This window comes from Zalophus californianus, chromosome 4 (assembly GCF_009762305.2).
Source record: "Zalophus californianus isolate mZalCal1 chromosome 4, mZalCal1.pri.v2, whole genome shotgun sequence".
In the NCBI taxonomy this organism is placed as follows: domain Eukaryota; kingdom Metazoa; phylum Chordata; class Mammalia; order Carnivora; family Otariidae; genus Zalophus; species Zalophus californianus.
The window spans coordinates 11,405,892-11,431,761 of NC_045598.1; the positions used below are offsets into that span (position 1 = coordinate 11,405,892).

Genomic DNA, 25,870 nt, shown 5'->3' on the forward strand with positions numbered 1-25,870 from the left:
CCCGACCGCCGGCCTTGGCGCCGCCCCGCCTGACATCAGTTCCTGCCGCCGCTGCCGCCGCCGCCGCCGCCGCCGCCGCCGCCACCGCCGCGCACAGCCCGCGGCCTCTTCCCCGCCGGTCGCGCTCCGGAGCCGCCGCGCCGCGGCGGAGCGAGGGGCCGGGCGAGGCGAGGGCCGGGCGGCGGGCGCCGGGCCCCGCGGCCGGCACGACGGAGCCCCCGCACGGCCGGCGGCAGCGGTTGGCGGCGGCCCCGGGCCCCCGGCGCGGGAAGCGGCGGCGGCGGGGCGGCGGCGGCGGCGGCGGCGGCGGCGGCGCCGCCATGGAGCCGCGGGAGGTGAAGGACCGGATCCTGGAGAACATCTCGCTGTCGGTGAAGAAGGTGAGCGTGGCCTGCTCTCCCCGCGGCCGGACCGCCCCCACCCAGCCCCCCGGCCCATCCGGCGCCCCCTCCTCTCTCCTTCCCCCGCCGCGGGTCGCTCGCCGGGGCCAGGGAGTCCCTCCCGCCCCCGGAGCTCGGGAACACCGCCCTTCCCCTCCGCGACCCCGGGGGCCAGGGGCCGCTGCGGGGGAAGCGGGGCGGCTCACGTGAGCGCCGCGGCCTCCGAGCTGTTTGTAAAGAACAAAGTTGAGGTCAGCATCCCCGGAGCTCCCCGGGGCCGGCGGGGGGGCCCTGCGTCACTCCGTGGGGCCGCGACCCGGAGCCCCTTCGGGGCGCGGAGGCCGGGCATAAGCAGCCTCCGCTTCTCCGGGTTCTAGGGGACGCCGCCTCTGACCCCGGGAAGTTCCCTGCATGGTCTTGCTCAAGGATGGCAGTGGGAGGAGCGGCTCTTTTCAGGGCTTTGAGAACCCCAAGTGCCCGGGGACTGCAGTTGGGTGGTGACACATGGAACTTGGTGGCACACAGACACCCTGCTGTCTGGGGCTCCCTGCAGTAGACATCATTGTCCCAGTTCCAGGTAGAAAAAATACTGCCTATTAAGGGTATGTCACTGTATGTGTGAGGAAGTCAGCTTCTCTGGAAAAGGGTCCTATTTTCTTAAAACCAAACCAGGATTGACAGTCATTTGAGGAATGCGGTGAATAATATATATATATATATATACACACACACACACACACACACATATACATATATATATATATATGTGCGGTGAATATATATACATATCCCCCCATTTGAATTCCTGGCTCCCCTGATACAGTTTTAGAAACTGGTAATGATTTAGTGGGGGAGGAAAGGGTCATCAGATTATTTTAATTCAACAAACCAAGATGAAGAGAATTCATTAAATCAACTATTATATTTAAAACAGTTGCCCCCCCCCACACACACGCTTAAATTTCTCAGAAGTAACACAGGCTGAGCAGTTTTACCTTTCACTGAGATCGATGTGGCTTAAAAGTAGATCCAAAATGATCTTACTGAAATGTTCTTCTAAAAGCCCAACTAAAAGTAACTTTGCAGACATGGGACAAAAGTTTTGTTTATTTACTTTTCCTGAGCTTTGCTGATGCAATTGGGGTATGGGTTTTGCTTACTCAAGGAGTTCAGGATAAGCAAATGCTTTGTTAAAAAGCGATAGATCTTTCATAATGGAAGAGAAAGGGAGACTGCTGACGCTTCTAATCTAATCTGGGCTGATAATGGCTTCAGGTAGGCCAAGCACTTTGTCTCTGGATTTCCAACATGTAAATGGGGAAAGTTCTGGTAGATAGTGGGTAGACATGGACACTGTCATTTGTGTAAGCATGAATCTTTTCAAGACAGAGATTCACTCTGTAAATCAGGATGCCATTTATGAAAGAGTTGGGTGTGCTTGTCAAGATTCTTGTAATCGTACGTGTCGGACAAGCACAGTTTTATTGAGCTGTAATGCATGCCGGAAGATAGAAGTCCCACACTAGCAACTGGAAACCCGTCGCTGGGTGCCTCACAACCAAAGGCATGACTCTAGCATCATGGTTAAGAACATGGATTCTGGAGCGTGGCTGCATGCCCTGGAAATTAGTAACCTTCTAACCTTAGGTAGTTTCCTTAACCTTTCTACGCCTCATTTTTCTCATCTATAAAAGCAGGGATAAAATTAGGGTTGTGAAAATTTAACGAGAGCACATAAAGAATGTTGAGCAGGGCGCTCCACCCAGTCTTAGTTAAGTTGTCCGAGTCTGTTCGGGCTGCTCTAACGAGCTTCCATGGACTGGGTGGCTTATAAACAGCAGGTATTTATTTGTCACAGTTCCGAATGCTGGAAGCCTGAAAATAGGGGACCAGCCTGGTTGGGTTCTGATGAGGGCCCTCTTCCTGTTGCAGACTGCTTACTTCCCCTGAGTCCTCACATCGGGGAAACAGAGGGGACCTCTCCTGGAGCTCTTTTATTAGGGCATTAATCCCTAGCGTGAGGGCTCCACCCTCGTGACCTCAGCACCTCCCAAAGGCCCCATCTCCTAATACCAACACCCTGGGGTAGGATTTCAGCCTACGAATTTGAGGGGAGGGACACATTCAGTCCATAGCACAAGTGGTAGCTTTTTCTGTGTGTGGGAGAACCAGTTCCTCACTTCTACAGGGTTCTGAAGATGGCTAAGTGCCTCACTACCTAAGGGTTGTTAATACAACATCATTTGGACTTGTTACCCACTTTCTTTGTATACTGTGTTTCAGGGAACTGTTTTATATTCTTGCATCATGAAGTGCATTTGGTTTTCTGAATCAGAGTATCTGCTCCTAATAGGAATTGGATGGGCTACAGCCATAGGTGTTGAGGGCTAGCAGGCTTGGGGTCACATTTGTCCTTGAACACCAGTCTCACCTAAATTTGTTATTTAGCGCCTTGAGAGTTGCTTTGCCTTTTCTTCTTTCATTCATCCTTCTGCTAGTAAAATGGTCTTGCCGATCCTTTTAGAAGGTTGTTCCCTGAAGAAAATTAGATGTGTATTTCTGCAAAAAAAAAAAAGATCCATTGTGTATTACTGTGTTTGCAAAGGGTATTTTAAAGATGTATTTACTTTTAGAGAAAGAGCGAGAGCATGCAGGGGGAGGGGCAGAAGGAGAGGAGAGAGAGAATCTCAAGCAGGCCCCACGCCCAGTGAAGAGCCCCATGTGGGGCTTGATCCCACGACCCTGAGAGCATGACCTAAGGCAAAACCAAGAGTCGGACACTTAACCAACTGGAGCCACCCAGGTGCCCTGGCAAAGGGTATTTTAGAACTTTTTATTGAAATAGAACATACTTACAGAAAATAGAATATACTTACACTCCTAAGTGTATGAGTTCTCACAAAGTGAACATATGCACACATCCAGCACCTAGATTGAGAAACAGAACATAACCATCATCCAAAAGCCCCCCTTGTCCCCCTCCCAGAAACTACACGCCCAAGCATAACCACTCTCCCAAGGAGTCTTGTTGAGTTCAGCCATTTTCACAGGTTTTGTGATGAGGAGCATGCACTGTGACCCCGGAGAGGTGACAGGGCTGTTAGCCCACCTGGATCCAGGGGAACCTGTGTTTTTGATATGAAGGCGGGGTTCAGGGGGTTCGAGAGAATTGGAGAGTTTAATAGCACTGTTACATGAAAAGCAAGTTCCATAGGTTCTAGAAAGGGAGAGGAGGCAGAAACATCCCAGGGGCAGATAATAAAGCCTGCGGTTGCTGATTTGTTAATAGTTAAAGAGCTGTCCAAGTCAAAGACAGTGTTGGCATTTTGAATTGGCATGTGGTTCTACTATATAGTATGTTCTCCAGGGGAGGGAAGGCAATGGTTTTCTTTTCTTTCTTTTTTTTTTTTTAAGATTTTATTTATTTATTTATTTGACAGAGAGAGAGAGAGAGAGAGCGTGCACAAGCAGGGGGAGGGGCAGAGGGAGAGGGAGAAGCAGGCTCCCCACTGAGCAGGGAGCCCGATACAGGGCTCGATCCCAGGACCCCGGGATCATGACCTGAGCCAAAGGCAGACGCTTAACCAACTGAGCCACTCAGGCGCCCCAAGGCAGTGGTTTTCATGAGAGTTCTATTTTGTTTTTGAGGAGCGTGTTTGATGCATACATGTGCAGTATGAGTAAGAAGCAGCCTCTGTCCCCCAACAGTTTGTATGATGGTTGGAGGGAGAATTTAAAAAAATCACTAGAGTGGGGCTCTAAAATCACCACTTGGGGCTCCCTGCTTCTCCCTCTCCCTCTCCTCTGTGCTCTCTCTCTCTTTCTCTCTCAAATAAATAAATGAAATCTTAAAAAAAAAAAAAATCACTAGAGCAAGGAGAAGCCCCCAGGGAAGGAGGGCTTAACTGAGGCTTGACAAATTGGTTTCTACCAAGAAAGAGAAAAAGTAGCCATTGCAGATAGAAGGAACGGCTGAAACACCCCCGAGAACGTGGGGACACCCCGGCGGTCTTCTGAGGAGACAGACCAGTCTTTAGCGTGCTCAGGGTTCTGCTGGATGTAGCTGGAAAACGCGTTGCATGGAGGCTGTAGAACATAGTGGGTGCAGGTGCAGGTTTCCGGGGGGCACAGACCTGAGTCTGGCTTTGAATTCTGCCTGTGTCACTGACCTTTCTGACCCTGGCAAAGAACTGGGCCTCCAGCAGCCTCTGCCGTCAGAACTTACTGATAATGATGTCATGAGAATGAAATCACAGGACATAACACACTCCAAGCACTTAGCACAGTATATAGCTCAAGACCAGGCCCGGATGAAACACCAGCTATGGTTACCGCCAGGCCGGTGCCTATGTGAACTCTGCAGTCAAAGCCTCAGACGCCTCCTCTCGGTTTCTTCAGGCTCAGGGTTTGTCAGACCTTTTCATAAAATGCCGGGTAGTTTTCAGCCCATATGGTCTCTGTTGCAGCTACTCACTGCTACCCTTGTAGCTCCAATCCATCCAAATAGGAGAGCGGCTGTGCTCCCATAAACCTTTACTTACAAAGGCAGGCTGCATTTAGCAGGCCGTACTTTGGATATGTGCCTGCCTGCGTGCATAAGAAGTCCTCATCTGGGCGCCTGGGTGGCTCAGTTGGTTAACCAGCTGCTTTCGGTTCAGGTCATGATCCCGGGGTCCTGGGATGGAGCCCCAGATCGGGCTCCCTGCTCCTGGGGGAGCCTGCTTCTCCCTCTCCCACTCCCCCTACTTGTGTTCCCTTCTTGCTATCTCCCTCTGTCAAATAAATAAATAAAATCTTAAAAAAAAGGGGGGGTGTGGGTAGGCTACAGTCATCAGGGCAGGCTGCAGGTCACCTTCAGAGAAACTGGTGTGACTGGTCCTACAGGTAATCAAATCTCTATGGCAACTGTGGTTTTGTGTATTATATCAGGCTTGTGGAATGAATTTGGACATTGGTAAATCCCATCACATGTCCATGTGTTTCATTTTTCAAAAATATTCATGGAGCGCCCCCCCCCCCCCACGCATATGTCCCTGCTGTCCTAGGCCCTAGGAGGGTAGGGGTAGTCGTGACAAGGCAGATCAGATCCCTGCCCTCATGGAGTGGATATTTCAGTGAGAGAGACAAGGGATGATAAACCAGTACAAAGGTGATTTCAGATCATGATTAGTGATACGAAGGCATTCTAATGGCAGGATACTGTAATAGAGAATTGGCAGGGGAGATTGCTATGTAGAGGAGGTGACCAGAGAAGACTAAGGAGGTGATGTTGCATCCAACAAAGGACACTGACTAGGGTAGGAGAATGAAGCGGTATTCTAAGAAAATGAGGAGTTGTGGGGCGCCTGGGTGGCTCAGTCGGTTAAGTGTCTGCCTTAGGCTCGGGTCATGATCTTGGTGTCCTGGGATCGAGCCCCGCATCGGGCTCCGCGCTCAGCAGTGAGTCTGCTTCTCCCTCTCCCGCTGTCTGTTGCTCCCCCTGCTTGTGCTCTCTCTCTCCCTGTCAAATAAATAATCTTAAAAAAAAATGAGTAGTTGTTTTTAAAAAGCACACAGAGAGCTCAGAAATGTGTAAAATAAAAAGTAAGGGGCCTCTGTTCTCTGTCTCCTCAGCTCCAATTTGGCTGTCCTTAAACAAGGTAAATAAGTGGATTTTATTTTATTTATTTTTTAAGATTTTGTTTGAGAGAGGGAGAGATCATGAGCCGGGGGAGGGGCAAGCAGACTCCCCGCTGAGTGGGGAGCCCGACAACGCAGGGCTCCATCCCAGGACCCTGGGATCATGACCTGAGCCAAAGGCAGACACTTAATAGACTGAGCCTCTCAGGTGCCCCTGGATTTTGATAAAGTAACCATCCAGGGAATGAATGTTCCTGGGTCAGGACAACAACTTCCCCTCACCTGGGTCTCCTGCCCAGCACAGACGTGCTGCCCCATCAGCTTAGGCCCTGAGTGAGGTTCTGTTTCCAGCCAGGGACCCCGAGCAGGGGTCTCCTGGTCGGGGTCTGCTCACACTGACGAAGGGGCTTGTAGCTGTGTTGTTCAGCCTAGCCTGTGGGTGTGGCTGAAGAGACTGGCAAGGGTGGTGGGCACCCCGCCCCCGCTTTTCCCATCCCTGAGATCGGTTAGGTCGGCCAGCTCATTAAAAATTCGCTAGGGCAGCTGATTTCTAGAGAGGTCCTTGTATTTATATATATGTAGGAAGTATATTAACCATTGGGTTTCAATAGTTTTTGTGCTCTCTGACTTCATGGAAAAACCCTTGAGTTTAAAAGTCTTAAGAGTGGGGGGCGCCTGGGTGGCTCGTTGGTTAAGCGACTGCCTTCGGCTCAGGTCATGATCCTGGAGTCCCGGGATCAAGTCCCGGGATCGAGTCCCGCCATCGGGCTCCCTGCTCAGCGGGGAGTCTGCTTCTCCCTCTGACCCTCCCCCCTCTCATGTGCTCTCTCTCTCTCATTCTCACTCTCTCAAAATAAATAATAAACAAATCTTTAAAAAAAAAAAAAGTCTTAAGAGTGGGGCGCCTGGGTGGCTCAGTGGTTAAGTGTCTGCCTTTAGCTCAGGTCATGATCCCGGGGTCCTGGATCGAGCCCCGCATCGGCTCCCTGCTCCATGGGGAGCCTGCTTCTCCCTCTCCCTCTGCCTGCCACTCCCCTTGCCTGTGCTAGCTCTCTCTCTGTCAAAAATAAATAAAAACTTAATAAATAAATAAATAAATAAATAAATAAATAAATAAATAAATAAAAGCCTTAAGAGTTCTGAAAACCCCCAGTGACCTGAGTCACTGGGGCAGCACGCTAAAGAAAACAATACCTATGCACACATTTATAAACTGAAGTGCTATGGGTCAGGATTGCTTCTCCTTCGCTTCCTCTCCCCCAGCCTTGTGCCTAATGTTGGCAGTAACTAGTCTGAGCTCCTTTCCTCTCTCACAGAATAGAGGCTTTCCACTGGGGGACACCAGGGACCCGAAGGCCCCAACCAGGAAGCACAGGAGCGTGCACCTGACCCTATCCTATGGGTGATCCCACCCAGGTCCAGCATGAGATACTAGGAGAGAAGCCGTAACTGTCTTTTCAGAGGCCTGCCCATTCAATTTTAGGACATGGTTTTCCTTTTACAACGTTAGGTTTCTGTTTGAAGCCTTGTGACACTGTGGGTCCATCCGTCTGTCCCCATCTGGCCCTGGCCCCTCTCTTTCTCTGTGGCTTGGCTCTAGCATGAGGCCCGTCCAGACTGAAAGTCCTGTTTGACGACTGGGGGCCGGGCACAAACTCACCTGCACCTGGGCTTGGACAGAAGCAGGTGGCGCTCTGGCGGCAGCAAGCCCCCCCCCCCCCAACACACACCGTGGGGTGGGCTGTCGCTGTGTCTCTAGGCGCTCTGCGGTACAGTTAACTCTCGAGTTCAGTCGGAGCACTGGTGATTCCTGCGGGTCCCCCTCAGAGCTCATCCAGCTGGAGCCCACTGTGACAAGAAGTCGCCAGCAAAACTGAAAATCTGCTGCTAGCTGAAAAACATGCTTGGTCTGAAAGCTAACGTAGAGTGGTCAAGGCAGGTTGGAACGTGGGGGACGCCTGGGTGGCTCAGTCGTTAAGCGTCTGCCTTTGGCTCAGGTCATGGTCCCAGGGTCCTGGGATCGAGCCCCACATCGGGCTCCCAACTCAGCGGGAAGCCTGCTTCTCCCTCTCCCACTCCCCCTGCTTGTGTCTCCTCTCTCGCTGTGCCTCTCTCTGTCAAATAAATAAATAAAACAAATAAAAAATTAAAAAAAGGCAGGTTGGAACGTGGAAAGAAAGGAGTGGTGTTTGGAGCGTTAATGTTGTGGGAAGAAGGTTGGCACTTGGAGGTACCATGGGGCTCTCGGGTGGGCCGATCTCCCCGCTTGAGTCTCTGGTGCTCACCTCGGGCATCGGGATGCACTACCCTGGCAAGAGTATGATGCCGCTGAAGCTGGCGGTGCCCTTAGGTCCAAGGAGCACCGTGGGGCTCTTCTCCCGGTGGCCTGGCTGAGAAACCATGAAACAGGGGTCTGAGCTTGGGACCTGCAGTGCAGGGGGGGCAACCACATCTGGGCGCATGGCTCTCCTCCAGGGGAGTCTGAACGAGGCGTCAGGGCTGGTTGGTGCGTGTGAACTTTCCTTTCCAGCCCTGTCCTTATGGCTGCTCGCTTAAGGCGGGAACATCCTAGAACTTCCCTTTGAGGCAGGAGAATAAGGAGAGTTTCTGGGAGAGTCCCTTTGGCTGGAGCTGAAAGTTCAGGTCCTTGGTCTGTTGGTTATTGTGACCATCCAGGGTCCCGAGAGCGCTTCCTCCATCTTGCTCACAAAGCAGCTGGTCCTGCCACACAACCATTCTCCCCCTGGTTTATGTATTTGTAATTTATCGTTTCCCCCTTTTCTTGAGTGCTTTAGAAGCATTATAGAAACATAAGGAAAGGGGCACCTGGCTGGCTCAGTTGGTTAAGCGTCCAACTCTTGATTTCAGCTCCAGGCATGATCTCAGGGTCGTGAAATCGAGCCTGGCACCAGGCTGTGCACTAGGTGTGGAGTCAGCTTGAGATTCTCTCCTTCTGCCCCTCCCTGACACTCATGCATGCACGCTCTCTCTCTCAAAAAAACATAAGGAAGTATGAGGGGCACCTGGCTGACTCAGTCATAGGAGATGCAACTCTTGATCTTGGGGTCATGAGCTTGAGCCCCATGTTGGGTATAGAGATTACTCAGATAAAGAAGGGAGGGAGGGAGGGAGGGAGTGCTGGTGTCCTAGAATCGCCTCTCCTCCCTGGGTAACTGTGCTTAAGGGTTGGAATTAACAGATTCTAAGAAACCCGGTAATATATGAGAACAAGGAAGGGACTAGTGTAACCTTGAAATCCACAAAAATCTCCGAAGTTAATTTTAGTAAGTAGCCAACCTCTGTTCACACTTTCGCCCTAGGTTCTTTATTTTGGGTGTTACAGACTACCGAGGCATGAAAAGGCCAAGTGCACGAGACGTAGCAGGGTACTAATACCAGAGGAGTCCCTACATTGAGTTTCTTCAGCACCTGCTGGTTACACACATTTCCTGAGTCAGGCTCACAACACACTTGCAGGATAGGCCATGAACCCGATCTAATACCTGAGTGAAATGAGGTTTGGAGAAGGAACTTGCCCCGGATTCTGATGCTCATTAGGAACAGAGCTGGATTTGAACCACGTCGCTGGCTGTTGCTCTTTTCATTTCTCTGGGTCTTTTCCATCCCCATGATGTTTGTCTGGAAACTGTAACAGATAATTCATCCTCTCGGGTCAGTCTCGTCAGCCAGGCCTCCTTAAAACCACGTGTTCATTGGACAAATATCTGCTGAGTGATGGTGATGTGCTGGACGCTCTTCCAGTCACTAGGAACCAGCAGTGAACAGAACCCCCCGAGTCCCTACCCCCTGCGGCTGGTACTCTGGGAGAGAAGACAGTCAACACATCACAACGGGATAGATGTCCACCCAGCTGTCCCCCGTGTCTGCTGATGGCCCGTATGAGTGTGTCATCCATGGAGTTGTTGTCATGCTTCCTGACCCTGTATTTACCTTGTTAGCCTCTGTCTGGCTGTATTGCACGGACCATGGGGGTGGAAGCAGGGGTCCCCCCAGTGTCCTCAAAACCTAATATTTTGATTTAGACAGTGACCTGATGACATTTCCCATGGCAACAAAATGGCTGTCGGGTGAGGGGTGCATTCGTGAGATCATGTTGCAGATACAGCTGAGGAGAGGGGAAGTGAAAGCTGAATGCAGAACCAGTGAGGCTCCCCGGGCTCTGAAAGACTGACTGAAAGAGGCTTTGAAAACCTCCCTTCTTCCTGCCAGTGCCACACACACCGCTGAACACGGAGCACTGAGAAAGCGGGGCCTGCCTCACCTCCATCCCAGGGGTAAAAGTGTGGCCTAGAGTCGTGGGTGCTGCCTGTTCTTTCAGGCCATTGGTTGGCTTCTAGGGCTCTGGTGTTTGCCCAGCCACCTCCTAGCAGAGACTCCTGCCGTTTTCATCCCCACTTTGAAAGGAGTCCTCTGTCCCCCCATGAGAGGTCAAGCCCTGTGCCGTGTTCAGAGGCAGGACAATCGCAGGACCTTGGGGCTGGGACACTCCTTCTTCGGGAAGGAGAGGCACTTAACTGCTCTTGGAAACCATATTCCATCAAATTGCCCAAAAGATCTGTGCCCAACTAGGCCTGTCCCCTTCTATCACTGTTCCAACACCCCAAAGAAAGCACACACACAAAAAAATGAAATCCATGGATAATTCAAGTACCTGCTTTTTTTAGCTTTTTCTCCCTCCCCACCCCCCCACATCTTTCCGCAGGGCTGCCAAAACAGCAGAGAGCGTGCCAACTCTCCAGCAAAGGGGCTAATGAGTAACGATTTGGGCGGTGGGAAAGAAAGCCGTTATAATTGGGTGTATTTAGTAGCAAATAAATGGTTAAGAAGCATTGATTTCACTCACGTTGCTTAAGAAGCAATGCAGACTCGTGGTAAACAAACAGCACACCCTGCATGGTGACTCTGCATATGGGGCCGGTCAGCCCTAGGATGCCACCCAGCCTGGGCACGAGCCTTTCCCGGGCAGGGGAATTGACAGATGGACAGTGTTTTTCGTGCCTACCAAGAAACCAGGCTGATCATTTCTGAGCTGCAGGATCTCTGGTTCTTATGTAGCAGTGATCTCTGGTTCTGTAATCTACAGTAACTGATTGTCCTCAGGAATGCCATACTTTTCAGGCTAAGGTGGGGTGGGATCTCGGGTTAGGGATTTTAAAATTAGGAGAGTTAAGTCATGGGGCGCCTGGGTGGCTCCGTTGGTTAAGCATCCACGACTCTTGATCTCAGCTCAGGTCTTGATCTCAGGGTCGTGAGTTCAAGCCCCACGTTGGGCTCCACACTGGGTGTGGAGCCTACTTAAAAAATAAGAAGAAAATAAAATAAAATTAGGAGAGTAAGTCAGAAACACTTGAGGTGCCTGGGGTTGCTGGAGCGGCAGGCGCGCAGCGGGCCAAAGCCTCTGTCAACACGCTAATGTTGTCTAGGAAGGAGGTAACTAGGACGCCCCTCACATTGTCCCCACACCCCAGGTCCCCTTCTGCAGAGCCCTGGAAATGGCCCAAGGCCCTCCTCAGTAAGACGTGGGGAGGAGCACTTCCCAGATGGTTACAGCAGGTACCCCAGCCGGGGATGGAAGCAGAAGGGCCTCCAGGAACAGCCACTTCCATGGTGTCTGAGCACACCGGGGCCAAAACAGTGCTGTCAGGCGCAAGGACAGCCGCACAAAGACAGGAGGGGCAGGGAGTGTCTTCACCTCCCCGGGCCCCAGTCTCCCTGCCAGCAAACTAAGGATCAGATCATTTTTCTGATCTTCAGCACATTCAGTAGTCAGACTTTCTTTCTTTTTTTTCTTATTTTCATTTTCATTCTAATTTTTTTAAAAAGATTTTATTTATTTATTTGGCAGAGAGCACAAGCAGGGGGAGCGGCAGGCCGAGGGAGAAGCAGGCTCCCCGCGGAGCAGAGGCCTGACCCGGGACTCCATCCCAGGGCCCTGGGATCATGACGTGATCCAAAGGCAGATACTAAACTGACTGAGCCACCCAGACGTCCCCTTTTCCTTTTTTTTAGTCAAACTTGCATTCACTGATAGCCTCGCTCTGACTCCCCCCAACAATGGGGGAGACCCCAGAAAACTCCGCTTTGTAACTAGGCGATTTCTAGGGCCCCTTCTGCTCTTAGATTCTGAAAGTCTTCCAGCTGGCCAGTCCCAGGCTTATCTTCTTCTTCTTCTTTCTTTTTAAGATTTTATTTATTTATCTGACAGAGACACAGCGAGAGAGGGAACACAAGCAGGGGGAGCGGGAGAGGGAGAAGCAGGCTTCCCGCCGAGCAGGGAGCCCGATGTGGGGCTCGATCCCGGGACTCCAGGATCATGACCTGAGCCGAAGGCAGACGCTTAACGACTGAGCCCCCCAGGCGCCCCCCAGGCTTATCTTCAATTCCAGTGGAGCTTCTCTGCAGAGATGCTGTTGGCCCAGGCCTTCTAGTCCTTGGGTCAGACATTATTATTCTTAAGAAGTTTTGCTAAGACTTAAAAGTCCCCGGTTGGCCTGCCTTGTTTGTGTGTTTGCTTACTTGTTTATTTTGCAGGGGATGGATGATGAGCACTGGCCTCAAATCCACGAGTCTGTGCCAGAAGCCAATGCACAATGCTAGTGCAAGATCCGGGTGGGGGCCTGTTTTGGTGGGCTCCCTGAGGGGATCTGGGTAGTTCTAACCACACCGACTCTTCTCCAGCGGTCTCTGCTATGGATGAGCCATCGTGGGGTCCCCCTCCCCGGGGAGTTCAGGCATCAAGGTTTAGGGACATCCCAACCCCAAAGGTAGGTGATAAATGGTAGCACATGGCTTGACCTCTGCCTCTCCTCCGAGTTTCTGCCTTGGAACGAAGAGCGAACGTCCATGAGGCCCACAGGGCCAGTTCGACCCCACAGGACTCACACTATGAGTAGAATTCCAAAGGCCAGGCAGGCACACAAGGCTCGTCCCTCACCCAGAGCGCACCTGCAGCAGCAGGGGCAGTGGGGAGAGGCAGCTTAGGGAACCGGTGGCCCTGCGGGGGCCATGCCACTCAGGATGACTCTGAGTTTGAGTTGAGCTCTTGCATCCAGGGCCATTGTGGATTTCATCTCTAAAAGAGGTGATTTGAGGGCAGGTGGCAGTCCACCCTTCATTCCATGGGGTTTCCCTGCCTTTGGATTTCCACCTCCTGGACCTGGAGTGCGAGGCTGTTCTAAACATTCTGTGGTCTAAATATACCTGGTCTGCAGGGAGCCGGTCGCTCCCACTTGCTAGGTCTGCGTGCTCTGTGTGCCAAGCAGGGAGGGAGCCCCCAGTGGTCAGGCAGTTTGCCACCCTGTGGCTGGCCCGCCCTGCGGACCCCCTTACCGTTGTTGGGGCAGGTATTTTTATCCCGCTCTGTAAATATAAGGGTGGGGACCCTCCCGCTGCCCTGCCCAGTACAGCCCGTGAACAGGTAGCAGTTAAGAGTCCAGGCCTCCCGTCTGTTTGCTGGGCAGCATCACAGCACCCTTGAGGTTGACTGACCAGGGAGAAAGAAGGAAGGGCCCCAGTGACGGTCTTTATTTTCCTCTGGCCATTTATAATCTTTCATAGCCACCTTTGAGTTAACCTATTAGGGACCAGTTCTGGAAGGATTTCTCGGTACCAACCACAGAACTAGAAATTGTCTCTTGGTTATGGGTCTGTAAGGGAGAGAGAAGACAAAAGAGGGCTGGCTGCAGCTCGGAGTGGAGAGTGGGACTAACCCTAATTAAAATGTCCTGAGTCAGGCCTTTCTTGGCTTGCTGGAGTGTGCCACCCACGTTTCCCAGCAGCCACGGGGTCTGGCGTGGCTTCGTGGTGGCCAGTCTTCCCAGCGTGCTGGGCCTGCCTGCCGTCCTCCTGGCTTTGAGGGGGTGAGTGGGCTGAGCCCAGCACTCCCCAGCACTGGTGCCTGAGTACACCCCAAGAATCAGGAGTGGGGAAAGGCGAGTAGCTTAGCCGACCCAGGGTGTGGTCTGGGAACATGCCTGCCTTAAAGGACTTTAGGGAGACCGTGGCTTTAAAAAAATTACTTTAAATCTTAATCCCTCTCTTCATTCTCAGCTGACCTTGCTTGTTTTTATTTATTTGTTATTTTTTTAATATCTTTTTTTTAAAGATTTCATTTACTTACTCATTTGACAGAGAGATCGAGAGAGAGCACAAGTAGGCAGAGAGAGAGGGAGAAGCAGGCTCCTCGCTGAGCAGGGAGCCTGACGTGGGGCTCGATCCCAGGACTCCGAGACCATGACCCAAGCCGAAGGCAGAAGCCTAACCGACTGAGCCACCCAGGCGCCCCTTTATTATTTTTTTTAATTTAAATTTTAGTTAGTTAACATACAGCGCGATACTGGTTTCAGGAGTAGAATTCAGCGATCCATCACTTACATACACCCCGCAGTGCTCATCACAAGTGCCCTCCTTAATGCCCTTCAGCCATCTAGCTCCTCCCCCACCCACCTCCCTCCAGCAACCCTCAGTTTGTTCTCTATTTTTAAGGACCTTGCTTATTTTAAAATTTCCTTCTGATGAGAATAGTTCATCCTACCGCCTTTGAGCACACCTGCCCACCTGCATCTGGGCGCCCATCCCTGCCACCCTCCCCTGGGGCAGTGGGTGCCATCCTGTCCCTGTTCAAGGACTCGACTCCTTCACTCCACTCCCATTTTCTTGCCACTCTTGACAGAACTGGACAAAGGAGTTTTCTGTATTAATGTCTCTGCTCCCTCCCTCCCTCCCCTCCCCTCCCTCCCTCCCTCCTCCCCTCCCCTCCCCTCCCCCTCTCCCCTCCCCCTCCCTCCCTCCCCCCTCCCTCCCTCCCTCCTCCCTCCCCTCTCCCCCCTCCCTCCCCCTCCCTCCCCCCCTCCCTCCCTCCTCCCCTCCCCCCTCCCCCCCCCTCCCCCCTCCCTCCTCCCTCCCCCCCCTCCTCCCTCCCTCCTCCCCTCCCTCCCTCCCTCCTCCCCCCTCCTCCCTCTCCCCCTCCCTCCCCCTCCTCCCTCCTCCCCCTCCCCCTCCCCCCTCCCTCCCTCCCTCCTCCCCTCCCCCCCTCCCCCCCCCCCTCCTCCCTCCCCTCCCCCCCCTCCCTCCCTCCCCCCCCCCCTCCCCCCCCCTCCCTCCCTCCCCCCCCTCCTCCCCCTCCCCCCCCCTCCCCCCCCTCCCCCCCCCCCCCCTCCCTCCCTCCCTCCTCCCCTCCCTCCCTCCCCCCCCTCCCTCCCTCCTCCCCCCTCCCTCCCTCCTCCTCCCCTCCCCTCCCTCCCTCCCCCCCTCCCCTCCCTCCCTCCTCTCCCTCCCTCCCTCCCCCCTCCCTCCCCCCCCCCCCCCTCCCCCCCTCCCTCCCTCCCTCCTCCCCTCCCTCCCCCCTCCTCCCCCTCCCTCCCCCCTCCCCCCCCCTCCCTCCCCCCTCCCCCTCCTCCCCCCCTCCCCCCCTCCCCTCCCCCCTCCCCCCCCCCCCCCTCCCCTCCTCCCTCCCCCCTCCCCTCCCTCCCTCCTCCCTCCCCTCCCCCCTCCCCCCCCCTCCCCCCTCCCCCCCCCCCCCCCCTCCCCCCTCCCCCCCCCCCCCCCCTCCCTCCCCCCCCCCCCCCTCCTCCCCCTCCCCTCCCCCCCTCCCTCCCCCTCGTCCCTTTCCCCCTCCTCCAACTAATCGTAGGTGGTAAGGTGAACTGAAGTCCCATGCACAGCTCTTATATCAGGGACTGTCTGTGTCAACCGTAGCCCTCTTATTTTTGAAGCAGATCCCAGACATCCATACATTTTTCAGTAAACATTGCTCAAAGGTGAGGATTCTTTTCTCACATAACCTAATACCACTATTACACCTTAAAAAAGTTTTTTAATTTATTGATTTGAGAGAGAGAGAGAGAGAGCATGCACGTGCAAGCAGTGGAAGGAGCAGAGGGGGAGGGAGGGGGAAAGAGCCCCAAGCGGAATCTGCCCTGAGCATGGGGCTCGAGGTCATGACCCAGAGATCATGACCCTAGCTGAAACCAAGAGTCATGCTCATCCTGCTGAGCCACTCAAGCACCCCACTCACGTTGCCTTGATCGGGATTCCCAGCACCTTCCTTTTTGTGGGAATATGACCCCGATGAAGGGATCATTCCTGGGGCACCTGGCTGGATCAGTTGGAGGAGCATGTGCTCTTGATCTCAGGTTCGTGAGTTTGAGCCCCACGTTGGGTGTGGAGATCAGTTAAGAATTAAAAAAAGAAGAAGGGATCATTCCTTCCCTTTGGACACTTTCTTCACTTGGCTTCCGGAGCACACACTGTCTGGATTTTCTACCCGCCTCTTCAGCTGTACCTTCTCAGTCTAAAGCAGTGATTCTCAGCCCAGGCTGGGCATTAGAATTATCTGGAGAGTGTTTTTTAAAAATGCTGGTCCCTGGGCTCCACTTCCAGAGTTTCTGCTTTAATTGATCTCAGAAGGCACCTGGGCATGATTATTTTCCTTCTATCCCAAGTGGTTCTGCTATGCAGACTGGGTGAGGACCCCCGGTCTCACATTGGTGTGCCCGGGCTCAGTGCTCAGGTGCTGTGCTTCCTGTACTCCCAGGGTTGACCTCGTCCGATTCCACAGCTTTAAATACCTCTCCCTGAGCTCCAGACCCATTTATAGGGCTGTCTCCTTGACATCTCCATCTAGGTGTCTGACGGGTGTTTTGAACTTAACTGTGTCCAGAGCAGAATTCCACCTGACCTGCAAATGGCACAACCCCCCCCCCGCCCCGCCGCAGTTGCTCAGATGGAAAAGCTTAGAATCATCCTGGCACCCTCCTTGCTTGCATACCCCACATCTCATCCATAAATAAATCCCTGGGGCACCACCTTCACGTGAGATCTTGAACCTGACCCTTTCCCACTTCTACCACTACAGCCAGCTCCAAGCCTCACTGTCCATCCGCACTGGTGATAGCCTCCCAGCCAGTCTCCCTGCCCCTACCGTGGCTTCCCACAGTCTGTGTATACATGACACAGAAGCTAGAGCAGCCTCATAGCATGTATATTGAACTATGATAATTCCCTGTTCTCAACCTCCCCATAATTTCCCATCAAACTGGAAATGAAATATGAAGTCCTTATTATGGCCTGCACGATGCACATGATGTGGCCCTTGGCTGCCCTCCGACCTCATCTCATACCACTCACATCATCGCTTCCTGAGCTCCAGTCACACCTGTCTCCTTACTGTTGCCCCTGCCTCAGGACCTTTGTACCTACTGTCCCTCTAATGAGAGTAACTCTTCCCCCAGATACCTCAACAGTCATTTCCTCAGCGAGATCTTCTCAGACCCCATATTTATAACAGATTACCTGTACCCTGTGTTTTTTAAATAACATTTTTACTCCTGAACGTGATATTATGTATATGCACATAGTTATCTCCATCTGCCACCAGGATGTAAGTTTTACAAGGGTAAGAACTTCTGTATAAGATTAGTATCTGGGGAAGAATGAAGGGGAGTAAGTCGGAGGGGGAGACGAACCATGAGAGACGATGGACTCTGAGAAACAAACTGAGGGTTCTAGAGGGGAGGGGGGTGGGGGGATGGGTTAGCCTGGTGATGGGTATTAAAGAGGGCACGTTCTGCGCGGAGCACTGGGTGTTATGCACAAACAATGAATCATGGAACACTGCATCAAAAACTAATGATGTAATGTATGGTGATGAACATAACAATAAAAAATTATTTTAAAAAAGATTAGTATCTGGTAGGGGCGCCTGGGTAGTTCAGTCGTTAAGCGTCTGCCTTCGGCTCAGGTCATGATCCCAGGATCCTGGGATCGAGCCCCGCATTGGGCTCCCTGCTCAGCAGGAAGCCTGCTTCTCCCTCTTCCCCTCCCCCTGCTTGTGTTCGCGCTCTCGCTGTGTCTCTCTCTGTCAAATAAATAAATAAAATCTTAAAAAAAAGATTAATATCTGATATACATATAGTAGTTGCGCAGTAGATATTTGTTGAAATATATGAATCTTCAAGGCTTGAGCCTCCCCTCTGGCCACTGCTGAACTGAGCTTTGGGCAAGAGACACCTCTCAACCCAACCTGCCAAGGTGTGCACTCCTTTCCACCTCTACTCAAGGCTCTAGACCAAAGCTCAGCAAGCTTTTTTGGTAAAGGGCCAGATAACATTTTAGGTTCCATGGGCCGTATAGTCTCTCTTGTGTCTTACTCAGTGCTGCCATCATAGTGCAAAAGCAGCTGTAAGTAAGTGCTCCAGGTTGGCTCAGTTGGAAGAGTATGTGACTCTTGATCTCTTGGGGATATGAGTTCAAGCCCTACGTTGGGTGTAGAGATTACTTAAAAAAAAAAAAAAAAGGGCGGCTGTAGATAATACAGAAATACATGACATGCCTGTGTTCCAATAAAACTTTATTTACAAAAATAGGCAGACCCACTGGCCATAGTTTGCTGGCCCCTGCTCTGACATTTTCCACCTTTCCCCCAAACCTACACAGACAGAAAGGAAATACTCAAAACTATTTGGGAATCTGATCAGCAGGATGAATTTCTCCCCAGAAGTGGGAAAAGTCTCCTCCTGGAGCAACTGCGGCTTGTGTTAACCAGACAATATACTTCCTCACCACTGGGAAGTTGCCAGTGTGGGGCAGAGGGATGGCGAGGGTCAGAGGCAAGCTTTCTTCTCAAACAGAAGTTGCCCTGGCATTTCTCCTTGGCCCATCTTCCAAGAAGAAGAGCTGCTGCGCAAGACGCTGAGCTCATTTCTACCCCGTGGTGAAAAAGGTTAGTTCTGTGGCTTGAAAAAGACACCTCACTTCTCTTTCTTGGGTTCTCCTGCAGCAATTAGATCAGAGCATGACATTATATACACATTATTCATTCGGGGATCTTGAGCCCAGGTGGAAAGACCTGGATTGAGAGTCTGGCCCTGCCACTTACTAGCTCTGTGACCTAGTTTATGCAATTGCTGTGGTGATTACCCAGTGTTGGTAAAGTGTGTCATCGTCCTTTTGATAAAACCAGTGTAAATAGTATCTGAGCCCTCACAGCAGCCTATAGGGAGGATACCATCACTAAGCCCATTTCACAGATGGGGATGCTGAGTTTAGAGAGGTGAAATCACTTGCCCGGTGTCACACGGTGAGTCAGCAGCAGAGCCCACGTTCAAATCCAAGTTGTCTGACGCCGGAATCCATACTCTACTCCACTCTGTGCTTCCTGGTGCCTGGAATAAGCAGTCACTTAATGATGGTGTCAAACCCTGGTGTGAGTTCCAGCAACAGGTGTCACACGTAACTGAAGAGTCCTAGGCTGGTAACTGTGCTTCCAGGCTGGCTTGTGTTCATTATCCTCATTCCCTACATTCTGTTGCCCCAGAGCCCTTGTTTGTGCGATGTTTGCTTCCCTTCCACTCCCCAGTTCTTTCAGAGCCTGCTGATCTTACTGGTGCGGTGAGTGGCTACCAGCTGTGGCCTCTCCACGGTGAAGGGAAGAATATACCCCTGCTGTTTACCTTTATGTCCGCGCTTGGCTGACCCAACCCCCCAAGTATGAGCTCAAGCTGTGGACACAACTCCTAAAGTTCTTCCAGCACTGGTTCTTCCTCCTCCTCCTCTGAGGAACCATGCTGGGCTGCAGCACTGATTCGAGAACACCTAGTCCCCTGAGATCATGGCAAATCTTTATCAACCTGCTGTAAGAAGGTGTTTAAAGAGTAGGCTTTGGAGCCCCCGCTAGCGAACCAGTGAACAGAATGGTAGTTCTCGAGAGCAGGGCACTTCCTTATATCTTATTTGCACGTGCTGTTAGGTTTAGCCAAGTGCTATGTTATTGGTTTGACTAAGAATATGGGTTTGGGGCGCCTGGGTGGCTCAGCCGGTTGGGCATTGGACTCTTGATTTTGGCTCAGGTCATGATCTTGGGGTCATGGGATCGAGTCCCGTGTCAGGCTCTGCGCTCAGTGGGTTGTCTGCTTGTGATTCTCTCTCCCTCTGCCCCTCCCCCCATTCACAGTCTCTCTCTCTCTCTCTCTCAAATAAATAAATCTTTTTTTTAAAAGATTTTTATTTATTTATTTGAGAGCAAGCAGGGTCCAGGCAGGGGGCAGAGGGAGAGGGAGAAACAGGCTCCCTGCTCAGCGGGGCTCGATCTCAGGACCCTGGGATCATGACCTGAGCTGAAGGCAGACGCTTAACCAATTGAGCTACACAGGTGCCCCTAAATAAAGAAAGCTTTAAAAAAATAAAAAATATGGTTCATTATTCTTTATAGGCTTGGCTAATATTTATTGAGTGCTGGCTGCTTACCAGGATGTATGGTAAGCCTTTTGCATGCTTTATATCATTCCATCCCCCAAACTAGCACCATCCAATAGAATTTCCACAAGGAGGGAAATGTTCTATATCTGCACTGTCCAGTTCAGTAGCCACGCACCACATGGGGCTGTGGAACTTCTGAAATGTAGCTAGTGCCACCGAAGAACTGAATTGTTAATTGTGTCTAATTTTAATTAATTTAAATGTAACTAGTCCCGTGAAGCTAGCTACTGGCTGCTATACTGGACAGCTCAGCTCTCTCCCATTTTACAGATGAGCAAAAATGAGAGTTTAGACGGTTGAGCAGTTTGCCAAAGGTACTCGGCTCCATCGTAGCACAGCCGAGCTTTGGACCCCCGCTTCCTGCCCCCAGCCCCCACTCTTTGCCACCGTGTTACACGCCTTTTCTGTTGTACTTTCTGCAGGAGTGGTTTTGTGGTTGTCAGACTGTTCCCGAAATCATAGTATAAGGGTGTGTATGCAGCCCACCTTGCAGTCAATGTGCGAGACCTACGTAAAGAAGGCTGTGAAACTTGCCCAATGATAGAAAAGAAGACCTGCATAAATGGGGGAAAATTCCACGTCCCTGGATGGGAAGACTTACAAAGATACGGTTTCTCCCCACCAAATCATCCCTAGACTCAGTATAATTCTACTCCAAATTTGATTCTAAAAGATTATGCCAGAATAGTCAAAACAGTTTTGAAAAAGAATAGTTGGAGGGTGGGGTGGACTTGTTCTGCCCATATGAAAATGATGAATAAGAAAATAATTAAAAATCAGAGACTGGGAATGCCTGGGTGGCTCAGTCGGCTAAGTGTCTGCCCTCAGCTCAGGTCAGATCCCGGGGTCCTGGGGTCAAGCCCTGCATCAGGCTCCTTGCTCAGTGGGGAGCCTGCTTCTCCCTCTGCCTGCCGCTCCCCTGCTCATGCTCTCTCTCTCTCTCTCTGACAAATAAATAAATAAAATCTTTTTAAAAATAATAAAAATCAGAGACTGGCCCAGGAATAGGCAATGGGCTGATTAAAATAATCTGGACAGGTGGCATATGAAATCACAAATCAGTATGGGACCGTTAATAAATGTGGGAATGAGTTCTCCATCCAGAAAGTAATAAGGCTCAATCCTTACCTCATGCCACATATAAAGTAAAGGTCTAAACGCAAAAAAGGAAACCAAAAAAGTCCGAAAGCTATAGAGGGATAGAAGTACTTTTGTAGTATTAGACTGGGGAAAACAGGAAACGGTGAAGGGCAAGGTTGACAGATTTGACTACCTAAAACGTAGAAGTTTCTCAATAGGATAAAAAACACCATAAGGAAAACTTAAAGGTCAGTTGACATGGGGCAAAAATAATAATTCAAAGCAACACACAGGATTAAATCCTCCACCAACAAAGAGATATGACAGACTATCAGGAAAAAGGCGAGCAGACAGAAGATCGAGCAGATTGAACAGGTCGTTCACAGGAAAAGAAATAGAAATGGTAGGAATGGCTAATAAGAATGTTCAGCCGGGGGGCACCTGGGGGGCTCAATCCTTAAGTGTCTGCCTTCGGCTCAGGTCATGATCCCGGGGTCCTGGGATCGAGCCCCGCATCGGGCTCCCTCCTCGGCGGGGAGTCTGCTTTTCCCTCTCCCACTCCCCCCTGTTTGTGTTCCCTCCCTCGCTGTGTCTCTCTCTGTCAAATAAATAAAATCTTTAAAAAAAAAAGTTCAGCTGGGGGCGCCTGGGTGGCTCAGTCGGTTGAGCATCTGCCTTCAGCTCAGGTCATGATCCTGGGGTCCTGGGATCGGGTCCCTGCATTGGGCTCCCTGCTCAGCGGGGAGTCTGCTTCTCCCCCCTCCCCTCCCCCTGCTCTCTCTCTCTTTCTCTCTCTCATAAATAAATAAAATCTTTAAAAAAAAAAAAAAAAGAATGCTCAGCTGCACTAGTGTTGAGAGAAATCCAATTTAGAATGATCAGGTACCGGGGGAACCTGGCTGGTGCAGTTGGAGGAGCATGCGACTCTTGATCTCGGGGTTGTAAGTTCCCAGCCCCACGTTAGGCGTAGAGAGTACTTAAAATAAAATCTTAAAAAAAACAAAAAAAAAAACAAAAAAACCCCCAAACAATTAGGTACTGTTTTTCCCCAGTTGGACTGCCAAGAATTAGGCTAATTATGTCCAGGGTTAGCCGGCACCGTGGGAGTGCAAATCAAGGTCTGCGGGTCCGTTGTAAGCACTCACCGTTCAGAAATACCCACACAGGGATCCACGGATGTTCACTGTGGTATCGTGTGGCATCAAAGAAGTAGAGACAGTGGCCATTAGCTGACAATGTCCTATTTCAGCGTGCAGTGTGGACTGAGAAAATGCAGTCGCTCGGTATGTGATGGTACAGAAATAGACGCTTTGTACATTGTTAAGAAAAAGCACGTTTGGGAACAATGAGTATAGCATGACCCGGTTTCACATTTTAAAAAAATTTTTTAAGTCTGCGTATGCAGGAAGCGTATTGGGAGGACACACACACACACCTGAGCTGTTGACAGTGGGGAACAGGGGGCCAGGAGGCCTTTATCCTTTATACACACTTCTGTCTTACTTGAGTTTTTATGGTGAGCAAATGTTGTTTTTGGATTAACGGTTGTAAAGGTCTCTTGACCCGAGAAAGGAGTCTGAGTCCCAGCTCTGGCTCCCCTTCACTTAAGCTGACACTCACCGTGAAGAACTTCACTTCTACTGGTTTTAGCCCCCTTCTCTGTTTAAATAAAATAAACAAAATCTTAAAGCTTTTCCGTGTCTCTCCAGTGTTGTGGTGGGTGTGGCTACTTTTATAATCAAGAAAATGGGTGAACGTCCATTTTGCTTTCTTAATGAGGGAGTTTGCCAGATCTCAAAAGATCCTGCCAGCTCTGTCATCTAAGACTCTCCGATCTCAGAAGAAGAAGAAAAGGCCGGACACCCGTGTGGTGGTTCTCAGTACTGAAGGGAGCAAGACAAGCTTCCAGCCATCACTGGGTGGGAGTTGGGTGGCTGGCATAGGCTCGTTGCTTTCTTTCGGTTCTGGGAACCTTCCTCCCGGGCCTGTTTTGCGCGCCTCTCAGGAGGGAGGGCAACCCCGCAGGACTGGGGTCTGTCCCTGGCCAGCAGGGCTGCGGGGCTTACCCTGGGCCACAGGGAAGAGAGGCTATTTTTGTTGTGGGTGCTGAATGGTTGGCCGCTCGCCAGGAGCGCGTGCTTGTTGGTGTGGTTGATGTAGCTTGCTGCTGCCGTCTCAACCACTGCCTCCAGAAAACACTTGAGAACACATTTGTCCCGTGCCAAGCTTAAACCTGAGATGAGTGTTCTTCTTGTCTGTCTGTCCCCCGTCTGGCCATTAGAAGGGCAACAGCGGGCTGGAATATGGCTAAACGAGGTTTGAAAGACTTGTCTCCTAGGGCTTTACTTGAAAAGGGCCCTGCTTTCTAAGCTTTAACTAACCAGAGAAAGCTGCCCTCACCTTCTTCAGCCCGTGCTCAGCCCATGCTCAGCCCTGCAGTTCCTCTCGCCTGCTGCCCCCTTCCTTTGATCTGCCCAGCCTGGAAACAAGCGTCCTTCTTGGTGTAGGGCTGGACATGAGCCTGGCCTGGACCCCAACCCATGCCCAACCTTGTCCGTGTCCTCGGGCAAATCCAGGGCCCCACGTCAGCCTCTGGAGCCAGGGCCCCAGTCCATCAGCCCTTAGTTTGTGCAGGGGAGCTGCTCCAAGCAGGGGATGTTGTACAACTCCGGAGCAGGGGACATTTATACAGATAATACCTCATGTAGTGCCCCTGGGGGGTGTGGCTCCACTGCCCTGACTCGAAGCCCAGGACCACCTGAGACCTACACACGGACGGTGGGTCCCTCCCAGCATCAAGCTGTCACTGTGCAGAGCATGCACTGGGTGCCTCTCGGGGCCTGGGCTCTGAGGATGCAGCTTTGCCCTCTGGAGCCTGCGGGGTAAGCAGCGGGTGGTCACCACGGATTTATCATTTGACTGGTTTGCTTTCTTTTATTTTTTGTTAAGATTTTATTTTTAAGTCACCTCTACATCCAGCGTGGGGCTCGAACCTACAACCCCGAGATCAAGCGTCGTGCGCTCCACCGAGGGGGCCAGCCGGGCGCCCCTTGACTGGTGTCTTAGCTATCTCCTATAGCCTTCCTCTTTATCTGTTTCTCATTTCGGGTGCGTCCCTTTTCCTTTCAGTTGCAGAGCTACTTTGCTGCATGTGAGGATGAGACCCCTGCCATCCGGAACCATGACAAGGTCCTGCAGCGTCTGTGTGAGCACCTGGACCACGCCCTGCTGTACGGGTAAGGTGGAGGTGGTCTCTGGAGAAGACCCCAGGGCGCTGCCTGGCCCGGCCCAGCCCGCGAGGAGCCTCCAGAGAGAAGTCCCCCGCCGTGCCTGCCTTTTATTTCTGCTTTCTCTTGGCAGAAAGAGATTTGCCTCACTCAGGTAGACTGCAGGCTGTCTGTAGCTGGCCCATAAATGGCCTCTGAGCAGGCATGAACGGCTGTGGGAAGAAATAGCGGCAGATGAGCCGCTGGGTGAAGGTGCAGTGGTTGCCTGTGGGCCTTGCGGGGAGCCCATCGCCTTCAGCCTGGAGCTCATTAGCGACACGAAGGCTGCTGGGCCGGCTGACTGCAGCTTCCCAGGGTGGCCCCGTTTAGGTCATGGCATCTCCTGTCCTGTTTTCTCAGACTGCAAGACCTCTCATCTGGCTACTGGGTGCTCGTGGTGCATTTCACCCGGAGAGAGGCCATCAAACAGATCGAGGTGCTGCAGCACGTGGCCACCAACCTGGGGCGCAGTGAGTAGCACCAGGACGATGCTGCGGGGGGCCCAGGGCTCAGGTGTGGCCTCAGGGTCAGCCCTGGGAGGCTGATCCCCTTGTGCTGTCCCGCGGCAGAGGGGCATTCAGGTGCCGCCGCCCTGCGCCTGACAGTTCGTTGGAGCATCGAGGGTGGGGGGAAGGAGAGTGAGGTGCTGAGGAGAAACTGACTCCTATCAGATCCCAGCCCGAGCCCAGAATGGGGAGCCTGGCTTCTCTCCCTGAGCCAGGACCGGTGTTAGCCGGCAGGATCGGGGCCCAGTCCTTCGGCTCCTCAACCCACCTGGAGTTTGGTCTGAGTTCCCTGGGCTGCCATCAGCTAGGGCCTGACTAGAAAACCACAGGTTTCAGGGGTTCCAGCCCTCCCAAAGAGAGGAGGCTATCAGAGCGCTTGGCCCCCTTAGCTACTCTTGCTGTCCTTCCTGCCCTCACTTGGCCCAAAGAGCCAGCCTCCTGACAGACCTTCCTTCCAGTTACTCCCCCGCTCTGTTTGCAGGTAGGGCCTGGCTATACCTGGCACTCAACGAGAACTCCCTGGAGAGCTACCTGCGGCTGTTCCAGGAGAACCTGGGTCTGCTGCATAAATACTACGTCAAGTGAGTGTCCAGAACAGTCTGTCTCATGCAGCCCCGGAGCTCCCCTTGAACCTCGTCCCAAAGACTCTTGCCACATGCAGACACCGTGGTGTGCCATGTCAGAGGCCTAGCCTGGCATGGCATGCCGAGGACACGTCAGTGGTGGCCAAAGGGCCCTCAGC

At 52.1% G+C, this 25,870-nt stretch overlaps 1 protein-coding gene across 1 annotated transcript in view; it reads left to right on the forward strand.

Annotated features, from left to right (window-relative positions):
- The first annotated feature begins 257 nt into the window (after nucleotides 1-257).
- The window catches only part of PLEKHM2 (pleckstrin homology and RUN domain containing M2), a 39,788-nt gene continuing 14,175 nt past the window's right edge, over nucleotides 258-25,870 (forward strand). Inside the window, exons 1-4 of the mRNA XM_027612096.2 lie at nucleotides 258-380; nucleotides 24,486-24,592; nucleotides 24,983-25,092; nucleotides 25,610-25,709. Of these exons, the coding sequence (XP_027467897.1) occupies nucleotides 321-380; nucleotides 24,486-24,592; nucleotides 24,983-25,092; nucleotides 25,610-25,709 (377 nt within the window). The 5' untranslated portion in view covers nucleotides 258-320. The remainder of the gene's footprint in view (nucleotides 381-24,485; nucleotides 24,593-24,982; nucleotides 25,093-25,609; nucleotides 25,710-25,870) is intronic.